This window comes from Anabrus simplex, chromosome 3, assembly GCF_040414725.1.
Source record: "Anabrus simplex isolate iqAnaSimp1 chromosome 3, ASM4041472v1, whole genome shotgun sequence".
NCBI classification, from domain to species: Eukaryota; Metazoa; Arthropoda; class Insecta; order Orthoptera; family Tettigoniidae; genus Anabrus; species Anabrus simplex.
Window position 1 is genome coordinate 225,098,559 of NC_090267.1, and position 18,217 is coordinate 225,116,775.

General features: G+C 36.7%; 1 protein-coding gene across 2 annotated transcripts in view; it reads left to right on the forward strand.

Moving 5' to 3' along the window:
• The window catches only part of Vps24 (vacuolar protein sorting 24), a 95,391-nt gene that overhangs the window by 13,366 nt on the left and 63,808 nt on the right, over window positions 1-18,217 (forward strand). For both annotated transcript variants that reach the window (XM_067144294.2, XM_067144293.2), the window contains exons 4-5: window positions 14,165-14,286; window positions 15,013-15,105. In XM_067144294.2, coding sequence (XP_067000395.1) covers window positions 14,165-14,286; window positions 15,013-15,105 — 215 coding nt within the window. The remainder of the gene's footprint in view (window positions 1-14,164; window positions 14,287-15,012; window positions 15,106-18,217) is intronic.

The following is an 18,217-nucleotide window of genomic DNA, read 5'->3' on the forward strand; positions in this document are numbered from 1 at the left end:
AAAGTCTTCAGCGGCATTTGAACTCCGATTGGGACGAGTAGAGAAATGTTCTTTCCACTGTTCTAGGATTTCTTGATTATCATTAATAGTGGTAGCATCATCAGCAGCTTTCAGTGTCCTGGAGGAAGACTGAGTGGGCCATATAACTCCTTTATTCCTGCATAGAAGTTATGCAGGTCTCGGGCATCAGAGGTACTTTGCAGTTCCTGAGCTTTCTGCTTCCACCAGTTGTTCTTTATCTCTCTTATTTGCCCCTGACATTTACGCTTGAGTTTGAGAAAGTATGCTTTCTTTGCGTCTGAAGATGGATCTTGAAAAAGGCATAGATGGGCTTCTCATTTAGCATTGATGACATGCAAAATCTCTTTGTTGTTTTCATCATCGAACCAGTCTATCTTACATTTTTCTTAAAACCAATGGTTTTCTCACCTGATTCTGTGATTAATTTCTGCAATGTAGCCCATTCCTGCTCAGCATTCTTTGTGTTGACTGGAGCATTTGCCAACATGTCGGAGATCATGTTGTGGAAATTCATGGCATTGGGTCCATGTCGAAGTTTAGATGTATCAAACTTCTGCCTGGATGGGGTTTGAAAATGCGTGGGTGGTTTATGGTGAAGACTAATTCTAAGACGAGAGAGAGTAGCAACTTGTGGTCCGCCCAGCAATCATCAACATTTCTAGCTTTGTGATAAGGACATCCTTCCTATCACATTGTCGATTGATGATGTAATCAAGGATCTGCCAATGCTTAGAGCGAGGGTGCATCCATGTGGTCTTGAAGTGATTAGGTAGGCGAAACTGCGTATTAGTTATGAAAAGTTCATGTTTGGTACATAGACTGAGAAGCAGCAATCCATTGGCTTTGCAACGACCTAGTTCTTGTTTGCCCATTACATTTTCTTATAGCAGATTATCCTTCCCAACTCTAGCATTGAAGTCACCTAGTAGGAAGAGCTTATCTTTAGTTGGTATGTTGGAGATGGTTGTGGAAAGCAAGTTATAGAACTGGTTTTTAGCATCTTCATCAGCATCTAATGTAGGAGCATAAGTAAATGGAGAGCCAGAAGTCTTTCACTAACTGCAGTTGGGACAAGTTGGTGATTAGCAACTATATTTGTCTTCACGGCAACTCCAACACCATGAATACAACGCTGTCCATCATCCTTACCCTTCCAAAAGATGGTATATCCTGAACTGCATTCAATAACTTTGCCTTCACTGGATAATTTTGTTTCAGTCAAGGCAGCTACATCAATATTCAATCCAGAAAGCTTGTGAGCAACAAGAGCTGTTCTCTTTCAGGTCTGTCACTCTCTTTCATGTCAAGCAGTGTTCAGACATTCCATGTTGCAATTATAAATTGTTTTCCTTGATTGTTTTGACCGCATATGGGGTCGCCCCGCTGGACAAAAATGTGACTTCCGATGTTTAGCCCACATTTTCTAGGACCTTCCCCATTTAGGGGCGGGCAGCGGTGATCCTAAATAGGCCTGCCAAAACACAGGTGCAGGACCAAATTCCCAAGTAGTCACAGTTCTTAGAAAGATGACCATCACACACCTGTAGCCAACGTGCAGGTCCAAACTGAAGGCTTCCAGTTTCACCCAAGAACCTGCCTCCACCGTCCTTATCCCATCGCCGTTGGACTTGGAGTGAAAAGTGACAGCTGAAGAAAGTGCCACTGGCGTGGATTTGTTTAAGTTGAATCTCAGCTTGCCAGGAAGTGACCCACACACTATGATTTTGGAATCCTTTACCACAGCACACATGCATGAGGCATGTGATGTCAAACACCGAAACTGCAACGGACTGCTGCTGACTGGAGAAAAACCGAGTGGCGCCTTCATAGCCAGTCCTCCTGGCATGTTCTCTTCCGCTTCACTCGCCGTTCTGAAGCCCACCTTCTCCGCTGAGTAAACTATTGAGTAATGGTGTTTCAGTAGCATTTCCTCTACTGAGGGACCATCGGCCCTCCTAAAGAGCCTCATCTTCCCAAAGCCATTGGCCTCTTTAGATTGTACTCTTATTTATCCCCGAGTCCAGGGCTGCCTCTTCCGCCATCTCCACCATACTGAAGTCCACCTTCTCTGCCGCAGATACCATTGAGGTCTTCACTTGTAACCCTGAGCTGGGACCCTTACCAGATGTTACACACTTGGTCAGTGTGCTCTGGTGCTCACATAGGCAGGGGCGTCACTCCCTGGATAGGCTGCCTCTGAAGAGGGTCCCTATCTGCTACCTGTCAAAAATAACCTTCACAATAAAATATAATCTTTGGTATCCTTGCCACTGCTGAAATCTGATCAGAAATTTACAGTCCTTAATACAGCAGTCTGTCCCTCTTTAATTTACCCATTTCAAACTACCATGAAAAATACAATACCAACGTGTTTCCTGAGAGATTCTGACAAAATTATTAAGAGTGCTTTGAAAGAAATACTCCAGTTACAGATTTTCCAGACTGTTCAGTGTACCCACATACATATAAAGGCCTTGGACTATTTAAAGCTGAATGGGAAGTCAGCATACAGCACATCAATGCCTGCAACATACTCATTAGGACTGCAAACAATTACGTACTTGTTACTAGGGACCCCATGGCGGAGACTATGAATTACTTGAATACACTCAGCATCCTAAATCCTGTTCCCATGTTAAATCACAAAACCAGTCTTCCTGATACAAGTAAAATACACAGTGAACTCCATGAAGGAGAATTTGTTAAGTGGTGTAAATGACCTCAAAAGGGACTAGGTGTAGTGCTGAATAAGGAATGTACCCCTGTCAACACCTGGGTGAAGTACCATCAATGTCTTACATGTAGTGAATAGTGAGAGGCAATGAAAATGAGATCTTATATTATATGAATTATCCCCAGGTGATGCCACGACGGCAGCCTCTGTCGCAGATGTGGCAGAGAGAATGAAACACTGGGTCACATCTTGGAAAACTGCTCTTATATTATACATTAAGAAACACCCGCCATCATAAAATAAGATCATTCATTGCTGAAGAGTTTTGTTTAAAGGGTTATACTATTTATGTAGAGGTTCACTGTGTGTCAACAAATGCGATCACCAGAAGAATTGACATGATAGCCTTTAAGCATGACAGCGAGAAAGGTTATATTATCAGTCCCATAGTCAGAATAGAGCTTCACACCGGCCAGCCTGACGAGGTTAATTTTGAAAAGAAGAACATCTACGCATTTACAATTGAATTTTACAGGAGGAAGTATCATCTAGAAGAGCTTGAATTATTGTGTTTAATGGTAGGCGCATGTGGTACTGTAAGTAGGGTTGTTATGAATTTCTGGAACATATTCAGCTTACAGAAGTCCAGAATCAATCTTTTGGTAATTACCACAGATATTTATCAATTTTAAAATCTCATCTATAGGTCTACTCACAGTAATTACCTTTATATTCCCGTTTATTTCTTAATAACCAATGTATTGTTCTTTAATTATTTTTTTATGTTTCCAAATGTTTAATGCTTTAGACTGCATATTCTGTTATTAATTGTTCAAATTTAATTTTGTCATTTTTTTTTTGATGTAAAACTTTGTCCTTGTGGCAATCTAGAATGTCTGGAAAGTCATTGAGTTTCTCAAGTACCGGTATATAATAAAAGTATATAGAAATAATAGTAGGCAATATGGAATAACTTATAACTATTTTAGTATCACTTTAAGTATCTAGATTGCAAGAAATTTGTTAAAAATGATGCTGAAGAAGGCCAACACGAAGTTCACTACTTGTGAAAGGAACAGATGAAAAAAGAAATGAAGAAAGACTAACAACAAAAAGTGATTTCAAAAGAAACATTTGCTGTTTACATTTAGCAGCATTTTTGTGATTCTCTCTGGTACTGGTCAGCAGTGTGGTCACCTTCTCCTCCGAAGTTGCCTGCAAATAGGCTTAACACAATTCCAACAGTAAACAGTTGTCATCCGCCTTTTCTTATAGTCACATAAATGACAATACATCTTTTCTGCTTGATTTAGCTTCTTTGTTCCATCTCGCAACCCACGATCTGTCCTTAGATAGCATGACAAGCCTTTCCCAGCCAGGCTCTGTTTCTGTGAAGGCTGAACAAGTTGTTGTGAAGCATTAGAATGAAGTTCACTTGAGATAGGCCTATTACTTCACTGCTTGAGTTTTTCCTCGTGTATCGATGGTTGAAAATTATGTATGAGTTAATCAACGCCATGTTCAATATGTTATTAAAGTAGCAGACTTATTGGTTTCCCTCCCTTGGTTCATATTGTGGAACATTTGATAAAATATTTCACAATCCTCTTTGGTCTGGTTTTATGTAGCAGTATCTCACATTTTGCTGTGTTTTCTCTTCTCGACTTTCCTTCATGTGTTGTTGAAAGCAGAATTACAAGTCAGATCTTGGCTTGTAAGGAGCCAATGTGACATGCTCCCTTTCATCATATAAAAACATTATTGTTTCAGGATTATTAGTCGGGTCTGTGAACAACACGTCATTGTTACGTGGTTACATTTTCTACAAATGCCAACAACTTCTAAAATTTACATAGCAGGTTACCTTTCGAAATTACTTAAGCATGAAGAACCATCACACAGGAAACCAAATTCGTTACTTACATGGTGACACATACCTTGCAGGGAGTATCACTCTGCCCTTTGGGTTAAGAGCAGTTACCTTTTTAGAGCGCTTGCACGTCATTCTTACACCTTGTTGGCATTCTAGGTTAATGTAAAGAATATTAAATATAAATTACAGATTGCTGGAAGGCAGAAGTGTGTTGTGAAAATGCCTCATTATAATGTCAGTATGATCATATACCCTAAGGTAATATTAAATGCTACTAGCTGGAAATTGCATTTAATGCATCATAATTTCAGTTAAGTTCAGTGATCTTCACTTTACTTGCTGTATATTTTGTTTATGAGGATATTGAAAATGAATAGGTACTGGTATATTGCAGTTTACCAAGTCTTGACTTACGTTTGGCAATCGTTTAAAGTTAAAAGCCATATTTTAAGACTAGTAAATAAGCGCACATTATTGAAGGATTCCCCGATTGATGGTGTGAACATGAAAATCTTTTTAATATTTCAGCCCAAAATTGAGTTATTTGCTTTTATAATAATAATAATAATAATAATAATAATAATAATAATAATAATAATAATAATAATAATAATAACAACAACAATAATAAAGCCATATTATTCAAAGCACAAAGGGCTATTAAACATCATTGAAAACCCCTCTTATCCCTCATGTTTCATTATACTGTACTGTTTTAGTTCTCCCAAACACCCCTAGAATGTAGCAGTTACTAACAATTGGTTCAGTGGACAATCAGCGTTAAACTGTAGAAGTATTGTAAAAAATAGGAATTGATGTAACTCTTACAGTATCTGTTACTTTTTTCAATTTTGTAAATAATCTTAATTTCCTTCTCAAATTCCTGTTTTTTTTAAAAAAGGGACCCTAAATGCTCTGTTTATCAAACTGTAAAAAGTCGAGAACTAGAAAAAATCCAAAGAAAGCAGCTCTGTTTGTTCTGGGTGATTTCCGACAGAGGAGTAGCATTACGAAAATATTGCAAAGTTTGGGTGGTACTTATGTAAAAAAAACTCAACTAAGAAGTTAAAAATTCCACCTTTCCACCACTTTAATAATCTTTGATTATTCTTACATTAAAAGAACATTAAGCTATTTAAACAAGGTACTTGTTTCGTTTTCTTTTGAAAACATCTTCGGCCATGTTTGCAGTTTAAGATTAAGACAAAAAGTACAGGTAGCATAGATACAATTAAAAACACATTGTTAAGAACATCTTGTCCTAATCATGGAAAAGGCTTAAAGAACTGTGAGTCTTTGAGTCTTGCAGCATGTAACATATCTTGTTTGTAAAGGTATGTTACACATGAAATCCACTGATCTTTTGTCTTAAAATTTATCGTAATAACCTTCTTAAGAATGAAGAGTTACAATTACAGTATATACGAAAATGTTGCAAAGTTTGGGTGGTACTTATGTTATTATTTCTTAATTCGGACAAAATGGACCAATTGTGTTTGAATTAATAGAGCAACTCCAAGTGCATTTGCCGTTGTGAAGGAAGACATCTGTGAGCGCAGCAGGTAATCAGGTGTGAGTCAGCTGTGGGAGGTGACACAGGATTTGGATATAGCAACTGCACGTGGAGTTGCTCTTTTAATAACGCAGTTGGTCCATTTTGTCTGAAGTAAGAAATTTTCCCTTTCCACTCACAGCAAGTGACCTGCTGAACACTCTTTTCCTGAATAATTGTATATAGTTGTAATTCATTTTTTAGGTCATTGAGACAAATTTTAAGAAAAATAAGTCAAGTGGATTTCACATGTAAGGTGCCTTTACGAACAAGATATATCACATGCTCTAAGATTACAGACTATGAATCTCATTGTTGAATCCGTATTGATGGTTGAACTTACAAAATTGTACAAAACTATTTTAATCCTCCTAGTCAATACTATATATTTTTTACGTCCAATTACGACAAAGTTCGCACATAAATAGACATGTTTTGACCCGGCATTGGGTCATCCTCATTAAGATATGTATGATGCATTAAAAACATAGGAAACATTTTTTTAAAAAGCATGATGAAAGTTAAAAAACTGTGAAATGTTGATCATTAAAACAGTCTTGAGCTGGGTCTTTCTGTTTCAATGCTTTTTGTTGTCCTTTGGTGTGGTTCAACTGGTTTCTGTGTACTGTTGGCTTAGTTTTTGTGTTCCGACATGGGCTGATATACATAAGCATTATTGAAGTTGAACTGCCTGATTTAAGTCTGTAAAATGGATAATACAAATCCAATTAAGGTTGAAAATTGGTGACTAACAGGAACAACATTTAGATAAAGTTGTGGAGAACGAAAATTAACTTACGTTACATGGCCTGCTTGTAGGCTATCACCCGTGTTCTCTGATTATGAAGTCAAGTTCTCGACTGACTTGCTCCCGCAGTCGAAATGCAAGAGTGTTGCTGCAAGGAAGTGGAGTGGGGAAATGGGGCGGGGCTTGTGGGAGAAAGGGAGAACATGCAAACATCATAGAAAAGATCAAAGCTATAAAATACTGGACATGTTATGTCGACGGTGTGCTAGCCATCATAGATAGCAGTGTTAACGAAGAAAATGAAATTTTAGAACTACTCAACAGATTAGATCAGAATATTAAATTCACTATGGAAGTGGAGAACAATAACTTGCTTAATTATTTAGACATAACACTATTACATCGTAAGAATAATCATCTGGCATTTAACATTTACTGGAAACCACCTTACATTGCTGACACAATTAAACAAAATTCAATACATCCTGAAGCTCAAAAAAGGCTGCCTACAATAGCATGTTAAAAAGAGCTTTAAAATCTCACTCTCAAAGAAAAATTTGGAAAAAAGAAATAAAGGCCATCCGCAAAATACCTTTGAACAACAGATTCAGCACAAAATTTATAAATACGCTAATCAATAAACGTACTAACAAGCCCTCAACTACTTTAATGAAAGAATTGAAAACTAAAAAATATGCCACATTCACATTTAGCAATAATAATATGCACATAATCACCAATGACCTAAAAAAACAGAACCTAAAAATTGCTTTCAAAACCAGCAACACTAATGAAAGAATATTATTTAACTCTCACACAGTAAATACTAGCAATAAATACATAAATTCTGGGATAAATAAACTGGAATGTCAGGGATGCGGGTCAAGTTACGTTGGACAAACTGGTAGGAACTTCCTCATAAGATATACAGAACATTGCAACGCGTTAAAATATAATCTTTTCTCTGCCATGAGCAACCATCACAAAGACTATAATCACAATTATACTACAATGGATCAAGACCTAAAAATTCTACAACGTGAACAGAAAGGTCCACTTCTCAACATTTTAGAGAATTTTTCACAGTATGGATCAGTATAAGAACCCAGCCCTCAACTTAAATGAGACAAATGAAAAAAAGAATGTAATATGGGAATGTTTATTCCGATCATTTGTAGTAAAAAACAGGAACATAAGAACTCACAATTATTACACTTGGTTTCAGTCACTGCCCCCATTATTCTGCATACTCTCTTTTTAATGGGAAATTCTAAATTCCCATGGAGGGAATTAGATATTTTTCACCAATAGAGCATGTCAAAAATGTCAAAAACATATCAGATGTAAGGCTTTTCAGGCAAAACATCCAACGACATACCTAGCTCCACCTCTACCCCCACAACAGCAACTCTCCCTACCCCTCCTTCCCTTTCCCCCACAGCAGCTAGTATGACCCCAAGACGAACACGAAGCAGTACACAACGAGCTCACATATCAAACGCAACTCATCCACACCAATAACAGTAAGTACGTATTCAAATTAGCACACACAATCCTTAGACATTCCTCCAACATAAAATATCACTCATAGCTCAATCTTATCTTCCACAGATAATTATAACATCACTGCACAGCTACAGATGGGAAAGGAGCCACCACTTTGAATCCAATGCCACTCAAATTTTACGGATGTCACAGGACAACATGACTCAATTTTAACATAAAACAGTTAAGATTCAACATACAGCAGAGCTGAATACACATATTTTATCCTAATTGTATCCATGCGCCTGGCATTCTTTTTAAACTTGGAAAATGTTTTATTCTATGTGTATACATGGAGACAAAATCTTTTATACATATAATGTGATAATTTTACAAGCAAATCATATCATTCAAGCTCCAAAAACATCAACCAAGTGAACAACTATGAATAAGACTTGAACACAGAAGTCAACCGATGAACTGAATAACACGCAAGACACAAACGTTCATGTGCATGAAGAGTTCCTACATATATTGTTTTTATCTTATACTAGCAGTTTCCTGCTGGCTCCGCCTGCAATGTACAAAGTATGGTGGTGTTCGTTACTATCCTCACGGATGTATTTGCAAAGTTTCGAGTTAATGAAATAAAGCACATGATCTGCTGTGGTAATAGAATGTAATATTATGTCAACAAAACACTTGGAAATACAGCACACAAAGAAATTGAATTAAACGTACCTTGGAACAACACTATGTGTCAAAGATCTTCGTCATGGAGACAAATATACTCATAACTTTCCTCAGAATCTACCAATTTCAGTAGTTATTACCTCAAAAGAAAGAGCTTGATCGACTGAGTGTTTTTAGACCAAAACGAACTGCGTACTTCAATTAGAATGAAGATATGATTGCTTCAATGAGCAAAAAAGTTGAAGAATTGAGACGTCAAATTAAATGTGCACTCATAACTTTCCTCAGAATCAACCAATTTGAATAGTTAAGAGCTGAAATGAAAGAGCTTGATCCACTGAGTGTTCTTAGGCCAAAACGAACTCCGTACCTCAATTAGAACCAAAGATATGATTGCTCCAAATACAAAAAATTGAAAAATCAAATAATTTGAGGAAGGCGGAAGTTAAGTGATTTATATTACCTGATGACAAATTTGTTCATGAATACCTTTCAGTTTAAAAAAATGAAGGAGATCGGATAGAATGGCCGGACTGACTGACTTAAGTTTTCATAATTTTTTTAAATATATAGATACTTATAAGTTAGTTTTGAGTGGAGATAGTGTTTTATAAATTAATTTTAAGACCTAAAGCATATCATTATAGACGTACAATTGCATTGTCACACATAGTCACATACACGCCAGTTCCCGTTTTGGCATGCCCCATTTGGACGTGACCAAGTATTTGTTTATCATATGGCATTCCCCAGACAATGTAATCTTAATCATAGCTTCATGATCTATATGTGAACGTATTGTTCAGCTAAAGATGGCCTTATGTAGGGGGTCAAAACCGGGACTGTAGCATAATAAGTGCAATAAATAAGTATTGATAGGTGGAAGTCCTTTCCTATTTCTAACATGTCTATTTATGTCTTTCGTCTTAATTGGACATAAAAAATACTTAGTATTGACTAGGAGGATTAAAATATTTTTGTGCAATTTTGTAAGAAACATGCTCTAAGACTCACAGTTTTTTAAGCCTTTTCCACGATTAAGACAAGAAGTTCTTAACAATGTGTTGTTATTTGTGTGTATCTATGAAACCTTTACTTTGTATGTATTTTAATCTTGAATTATGCACACGGCTGAAGATATTTTCGAAAGAAAACAAAACTTGTATCATTTTTAAATAGATTAATGTTCTTTTAATCTAAGAATAATAAATTATTAAAGTGGTGGAAAGGTGGAATTTTTTAACTTGTTAGTTTTTTTCATACTAAAATTCTACCACGTACCTATATGAAGCTTATAACATCTAATGAGTGGTATGTTCCAAGCTGTCAGTGAGAGATGGCATGGAATGACATTAGTAGATGAATAAGTTTGTGTGATGTTTTTAAAAGTAAGAAAGATCACAATATGGAGATAAAGTTGGAATTCAAGATGACAAATTGCATCAAATATTCGTTTATAAGAAGAGGAGGTAGGGAACGGAATAATTTACCAAAGGTGATGTTTGATAAATTTCCATATTCTTTGAAGTTATTTAGGGAAAGACTAGGTAAACAAGAGATAGGGAATCTGCCACCTGGGTGACTGCCCCAAATGCAAATCAGTGGTGGTTGAAATAGACAGCCTCTCATAAAGTCGCCTCTTTATGCTGACCAGGGTGGTTTGAATGTTTAGTAATTGTATTGGATTGTGTTTCCTTTCTAAACATTATTTCTTTCAATCTTAATATCGAAATAGCTTAGTGAATTGTTTTTCTCAGAGTCCAACATAAATTTGATGTCATAATCCAGGTCATTCACTAATTCTACTATAGGCTACTATTTGGTAATTCCTACTCATTGATAAGTATAAAAATATCTTCATACTGTACCTCAACCATGTAACGAAACCTTTTATTTAATTTATTTTTTTCCGTATTTCCAATTGGTCCATATAAATGTTAGCTAATATACCTGATGCAGGAGATCCCATAGCTAATCCCTTCCCTTGTTGAATTGTTGATTTGAGTTGTGCAGTGCTGTTTGTTGAGTTCAGGATCTTAGCAGCTCCTCTGCATTCAGCTTTTTGAGCATCTTCAGGACATAACAGCATGTTTACTCCAGAAAATTGATTATGATAGTGATAGAAATCTGATAAACACGTGATAGAAAGGGGTATAATACAACACTACAACAATAAGTGCATAATGAATGGGAGAATATTTTGCCTCACATCCAGTGATGTGGTTTCCAGGTTGTGCGAGGAAAGAATAAGGCTAATGCAATAAATAACCTGCACTTCGTTTGCTCACAAAACACAGCAAACAACCTCCTCCATTTAAAAATATATGATAAAGTGCCGAACGTTTATTAAATTGATGATTACACACCATTTCTTCAGCATTTGACTCGTGTTGTGTTTTTCATGCTGGTAAGTATATTTAATCTGTTGTTTTAGATTTATTGAACACTACAGGGTCATACATGGCAAGTAATTCTATAATGCCAATGAAATTGCACATTGTAAGAATGAGAGTAACGTTAAGAAAACTGTGTAATTGGCACTAAAATGACTTCTGTTCGTCATTGTTGTGAGTTTTTCATCCAGCATACTATATAAATGTTACTGCTCATACTCTTAATCCAAATGTGTTTTTGACTTTATGTGAATATTTATTCCTTCATTTATATGTTTCCAATCACAGTAACCATATCTCCAAATGTCCTGTAATTTTTTTTGAAGTTCTATCTCCAAAATGCCAACAATGTTCACAGTAAGACTTTCTTAGAATGGGTGAATTTATTTAGGTTTTTAGTCTAGATTTTTAAATTGTATAATAATATTTATCTGAAGAACTTCCTCCACTACTGTCTTAATGAATAATAATAATAATAATAATAATAATAATAATAATAATAATAATAATAATAATAATAATAATAATAATAATAATAATAATAATAATAATAATAATAATATTTGTTTGACGTCCCACTAACTACTTTTTAAGGTCTTCGGAGACGCCGAGGTGCCGGAATTTAGTCCCGCAGGAGTTCTTTTACGTGCCAGTAAATCTACCGACACGGGGCTGTCGTATTTGAGCACCTTCAAATAACTGTCTTAATGAAAGGGACCTTCAGGCTTATAGTGCCCCCTTTCTAAACTACATCTTCTAATATGATCATTCACTTTTTGAAATTCACTCCGTCTCATATTGACCTGCAACACACATTCACTGTTCATGAGCTCTCGAAACATCTGTAAATTCCTTACTATGAACAACACTACTAGAGCTAAAGGCTTGTTCAACATTAATTTCAGTGCTATTTGTTTCCCCACTGGTTTCATTTCCTGTCAAGTTGTAACTGGAAAAAGATACTCAGCTATTTTAGGGAATTATGCACATTTTTATTCCTCTCCTTTCTTTTTTCTTCTCACCACTACTCAGTTTTGTTGTTGTTGTATGTGTTGTACACTAGGCCTACCATTTGTAAAAAGAACTAAGATCAATAATTGTAAAAACTAAACTAAAAGTAAAAGAATATCCCTAATATTTAAAAAATCTGATATAACTTATACAATTGCAATACATACATCTAAACAAGGAGATAGAACTATTGAATTGACTTATAAACATTCAGCTACACACATCACATGAGTCAACAACTATATAGATGAACAAGCGGAGATGATCGAGTTACGCAGCTATGACCAGTTTAGCACGCTGCTAAGCAGAGAGAGGGTTGGAGTATGAAGCTTTGATGCAGTCACATTCGCTGCACAATGTATGAAGATTCCAGTAAATAGAGAGATGGACAATCTGCGTAGTCAATACTATGTATTAAAAATTGATTTTGGTAATCGGGAGATAGTGGTTTCGAGCCCCACTGTCGGCAGCCCTGAAGATGGTTTTCCGTGGTTTCCCATTTTCACACCAGGCAAATGCCGGGGCTGTACCTTAATTAAGGCCACGGCCGCTTCATTGCACTTCCTAGGCCTTTCCTATCCCATCGTCGCCATCAGACCTATCTGTGTCGGTGCGACGTAAAGCAAATAGCAATAATAAAAATTGATTTACATTTCACACTTTAGAATATATAGTACATGTTTCTAGAAATATGTTCAGCTATATAGCTTCTCGGCACCACAAACTCCCATCCTATGCAGTCTGCTGTGATCTTTATCAGTGTAAGGTTCATTTTAGTTAAGTGTTCACATGTTTAGTGCTCATTGTGTTGTTCCAATGCCATTTTCATTATGTGAGCGTGTGTATATACATAATAATTTCATAAAGTACAGGAAATTTTGTGCAAAATCACGCGCTGGCCGCATTACGGCAAAGTGCTTGGCGGCAGACAGGCTCTCATAAGTCAATACGGACCCAATACTAGCCATTATGGTCAAGATTATTAATAGTATGAAGACTCATTACTTTTCAGGAAACAGAAATATGACCCAGTTTTAACAGCACATTGACACATGTTTTATAGAAATTAATCCAATGAAGGGATTATTCTATCTAATATTAAGATAGAATTTTAGCTAAAGAGATAATATTGGCTGTACCGAGTGGGCCCCTGGACTTTTGCCAGCCTAGCCACCCTTTAGTTATGCCACTGCTCTTAAGCCACACCCAGACAACTGAGTGATCCTTGATGATCGACGATAATGGTGACGGTGTTGATCATTAAAGGGTACATAAATCTGGTAGTTCAGCATTGGTGTGTTGATGGACTCATAAGAGGAACCTTACCTGGTGCATGGTCGTTAAAGGGTATATAAATCTGGCAGTTCCGCATTGGTGTGTTCATCGTCCTGTAGGAGGAATCTTACCGGGTGTAATGTAGATCCTAGGTTTTCTCTGAAAATGAAAGGGTTTTTAGGATGTTAACTGTGATCATTGTGAGTAGTGTTGAGGACTGAAGGGGGGCTCTGTTGGTTAACTTAAAAATCTGAATTGTCTCAGTTCAGTAACATCTTAAGAGTACTTAAAAGTAACACTGTCATGTTGGCAGATTTGTTAGTACATCAAAATTATTCCTCTTTGAGCATGAAATGTTGGTAATTCAGTGGCAGTGACTGTTCAAAACCATGAGCAGCTAATGAGACATTTATAATGGCTATTTTGTTTTCTCTTGCAGCAATTCTTCGAGTATCAGGTGCCTTGGAGAAATCAACAGAAGTCATGCAGGCCATGCAATCTCTTGTTCGCATTCCTGAAGTTGCTGCTACCATGAGGGAATTGTCACGAGAAATGATGAAGGTAAGGTGCTTGTATCAACTTAACAAATACTGTACATACAAAAGAGAGGTCTTGTAATTTGTTTGTTTTTGTAAGTGAAAGAAATACGCCAGCTCAATGTACTGAATTGATAATTTAATTTAATTGAAGTTTAATTACTTTTCTGTGATGTATTTCATGTAATATAGACATAACACATCCTCTTTAGAAACTAAAAGCGGGAATCAAGAACAAAGTCAATTTCTATCATTTGTAAATGAATATTGAATTTACCGGGCGAGTTGGCCGTGCGCGTAGAGGCGTTCGGCTGTGAGCTTGCATCCGGGAGATAGTAGGTTCGAATCCCACTATCGGCAGCCCTGAAAATGGTTTTCCGTGGTTTCCCATTTTCACACCAGGCAAATGCTGGGGCTGTACTTTAATTAAGGCCACGGCCGCTTCCTTCCAACTCCTAGGCCTTTCCTATCCCATCGTCGCCATAAGACCTATCTGTGTCGGTGCGACGTAAAGCCCCTAGCAAAAAAAAATATTGAATTTTCACGACCGCATTGTAATCGAAACAGACTTTCAGCGTATTAGGTCGTGTTACCAGTGGGTTCGAACCCACTGGTGTCCGGCTGGCCATTTTTGTTCTGTACTTAACATCTCTTCAACCGTACTACATGTACGTAACACGACCTAATACGTTGAAAGTCTGTTTCTATCATTTGTAATACATCTGAGTTGAAGTCAGTATATGCTCTGCAGGCAGGCATCATTGAAGAGATGTTGGAGGAGACAATGGACGTTCTCGAAGATAGCGAGGAACTGGAAGAGGAAGCACAGGAAGAAGTTGATAAGGTAAGCAGCTAAAAATGTTACTTCCATTTTGTGCATTATCTCTATCCATAGGCTGGATTCATTCATTAAAGTATGAATCTGGAATTATAATCTTACCTATGACTATAGTTTTTGAGATTTTTAATTATCACAATTGAATATTTTTTAATCTTATTTTTTATGGATTTAATGGGCAGACCATTTGTGCATTTGCTGTGGATTTAATGAGTACACCATTTTTGCAGGGCATAGTTGTATTTATGTGGTCATGGGAAAAGGTGTTGGAAAAAAAACAAGTATATTACCGTATTACACATTCGGCTTCTTTTAAACTTTCCTGATGCTGTTTGCAAACACAGTATCATCACAGAAGAGATTGGAAATAATTATAAAGTTCCCCATCATTCTAGCTGTTGCTATAGCCATCAGTAATGGGCAAGGGCATTCTTTGAACAACATCGAGTGTCAGCAGGCAGGTAGTGCATGCCCAAGGACATGATGCTACTTCAAGTGGGCCAAATAAAATGATGACCCTATAGTAAACTGCAAAATGTTGAAAACCTTGATCTTTTTTCGATGTGAAAGTGCTTTCGATCTCCACCTCTGCTAATAAATGATACAATCATTCGTTACAGTAAGACAGTGAGAAACCTTGGCATGACTATGACTGAATCTCTAAATTGGATGGAATATACCAAACATGTGTCAGCAGGGGTTTGCGTTGCTTCATCTATTGAAAAGAAACAAAGATGTCCCACTACCAGACTTCAGTCTTTCCTATCCTTGACTACTGTGACCTAATCTTTGTTGATGCAGTTAAGGAACAAACAATGAAACTGCATCTTGCTTTGAACTGTTACCTCAGATTCATTTTTAACTTGAACCATGATGTGCATATAACTCTCTACTATCAAGAACTTCACTGGTTAAAACCTGATAAAAGATGTAAATATCACTTAAACCGCAGTGGTACGTATAAGTTAGGAAATTTGTTTGGAAGGGTAATAGGGAGGTACATTCAGGGAAACGGGGTGGCCTAGGGAGCGGTGATAAGGGAACAGGGAACTGGAAATCAAGTAGGGATGACATAAAATTGTTAGTGTTGAACTGTAGAAGTATTGTAAAGAAAGGAATAGAATTGAGTAACTTAATAGATATATATTTACCAGATATTGTAATAGGAGTTGAATCATGGCTGAGAAATGATATAATGGATGCAAAAATATTCTCACGGAACTGGAGTGTGTAAATACAAAGTATGTTACAAGTGTTATTATGTTTTATATCCACCTATTCAATACAAAGAGATCTTTTTAGAAATTAAATATTATTACAAAATGTTAAGGGACATGTTTCGCCCATATTAAGGGCATCATCAGCCTCAAACTCAAACCTGTATGGTGAAAAATCAGGATCCTGGAGTGCGTATCGTAGAGATAGGATAGGAGTGGTGGGAGGGGGAGTATTCATTCTGGTGAAAGAAGAATTTGTAAGCTACGAAAAAGTTAAAGATGATACACATGAAATTCTAGGTGTAAGGCTCATTTCTAAAGATAATAGGCAACATGATATATTTGGAGTGTACAGACCGGGAAAGGATTCAGAATTATTTAATAAGATAATCAGCTATGTAGGAAACGACATGGAAAGAAATGTGATTGTAGCGGGAGATCTGAATATACCAGATGTCAATTGGGAAGGAAATGCGAACGACAGGAAGCATAATCAACAAATGGCAAATAAGTTCATATGGGAAGGACAGTTGATTCAGAAAGTGATGGAACCAACCAGAGGGAAAAATATCCTGGATGTGGTGCTGATAAAACCAGATGAGCTCTATAGAGAAACTGAAGTAATAGATGGTATTAGTGATCGTGAAGCTGTTTTTGTTGTAGTTAAAAATAAATCTGATAGAAAGGAAGGTCTTAAAAGTAGGACTATTAGGCAGTACCATATGGCTGATAAAGCAGGCATGAGGCAGTTTCTAAAAAGTAACTATTATCGGTGGAAAACGGTAAATAAAAATGTAAACAGACTCTGGGATGGATTTAAAGAAATTGTTGAGGAATGCGAAAACAGGTTTGTACCTTTAAGCGAGGTAAGGAATGGTAAAGACCCACCTTATTATAATGGAGAAATAAAGAGATTAAGAAGGAGGTGCAGACTGGAAAGAAATAGAGTTAGAAATGGCTGTGGAAGTAAGGAGAAATAGAAGGAACTTAGTAGAAAATTGAATCTAGCAAAGAAGGCAGCTAAGGATAACATGATGGTAAGCATAATTGGCAGTCATACAAATTTTAGTGAAAAATGGAAGGGTATGTATAGGTATTTTAAGGCAGAAACAGGTTCCAAGAAGGACACACCAGGAGTATCAAGGGGAGAGTGTATGTGAAGATTTTCAAAAGGCCGAAGTATTCAGTCAGCAGTATGTAAAGATTGTTGCTTACAAGGATAATGTCCAGATAGAGGAGGAGACTAAGATTAAAGAAGTATTAAAATTTACATATGATAACAATGACATTTACAATAAGATACAAAAGTTGAAAAATAGAAAAGCGGCTGGAATTGATAAGATTTCTGGGGATATACTAAAGACATTGGGTTGGGATATAGTACCATATCTGAAGTACTTATTTGATTAATGTTTGGTCGGAGGTGCTATACCAGATGAGTGGAGAATTGATATAGTAGCTCCTTTGTATAAAGGAATGGCTGATAGACATATAGCTGAAAATTACAGGCCAGTAAGTTTGACATGCATTGTATGTAAGCTTTGGGAAGGCATTCTTTCTGATTATATTAGACATATTTGTGAAATTAATAACTGGTTCGATAGAAGGCAGTTCGGTCTTAGGAAAGGTTATTCCACTGAAGCTCAACTTGTAGGATTCCAGCAAGATATAGCAGATATCTTGGATTCAGGAGGTCAAATGGACTGTATCACGATTGACCTTGATAGGGTGGATCATGGGAGACTACTGGCAAAAATGAGTGCAATTGGACTAGACAAAAGAGTGACTGAATGGGTTGCTATATTTCTAGAAAAATAGATCTCAGAGAATTAGAGTAGGTGAGGCTTTATCTGACCCTGTAATAATTAAGAGGGGAATTCGTCAAGGCAGTATTATCGGAC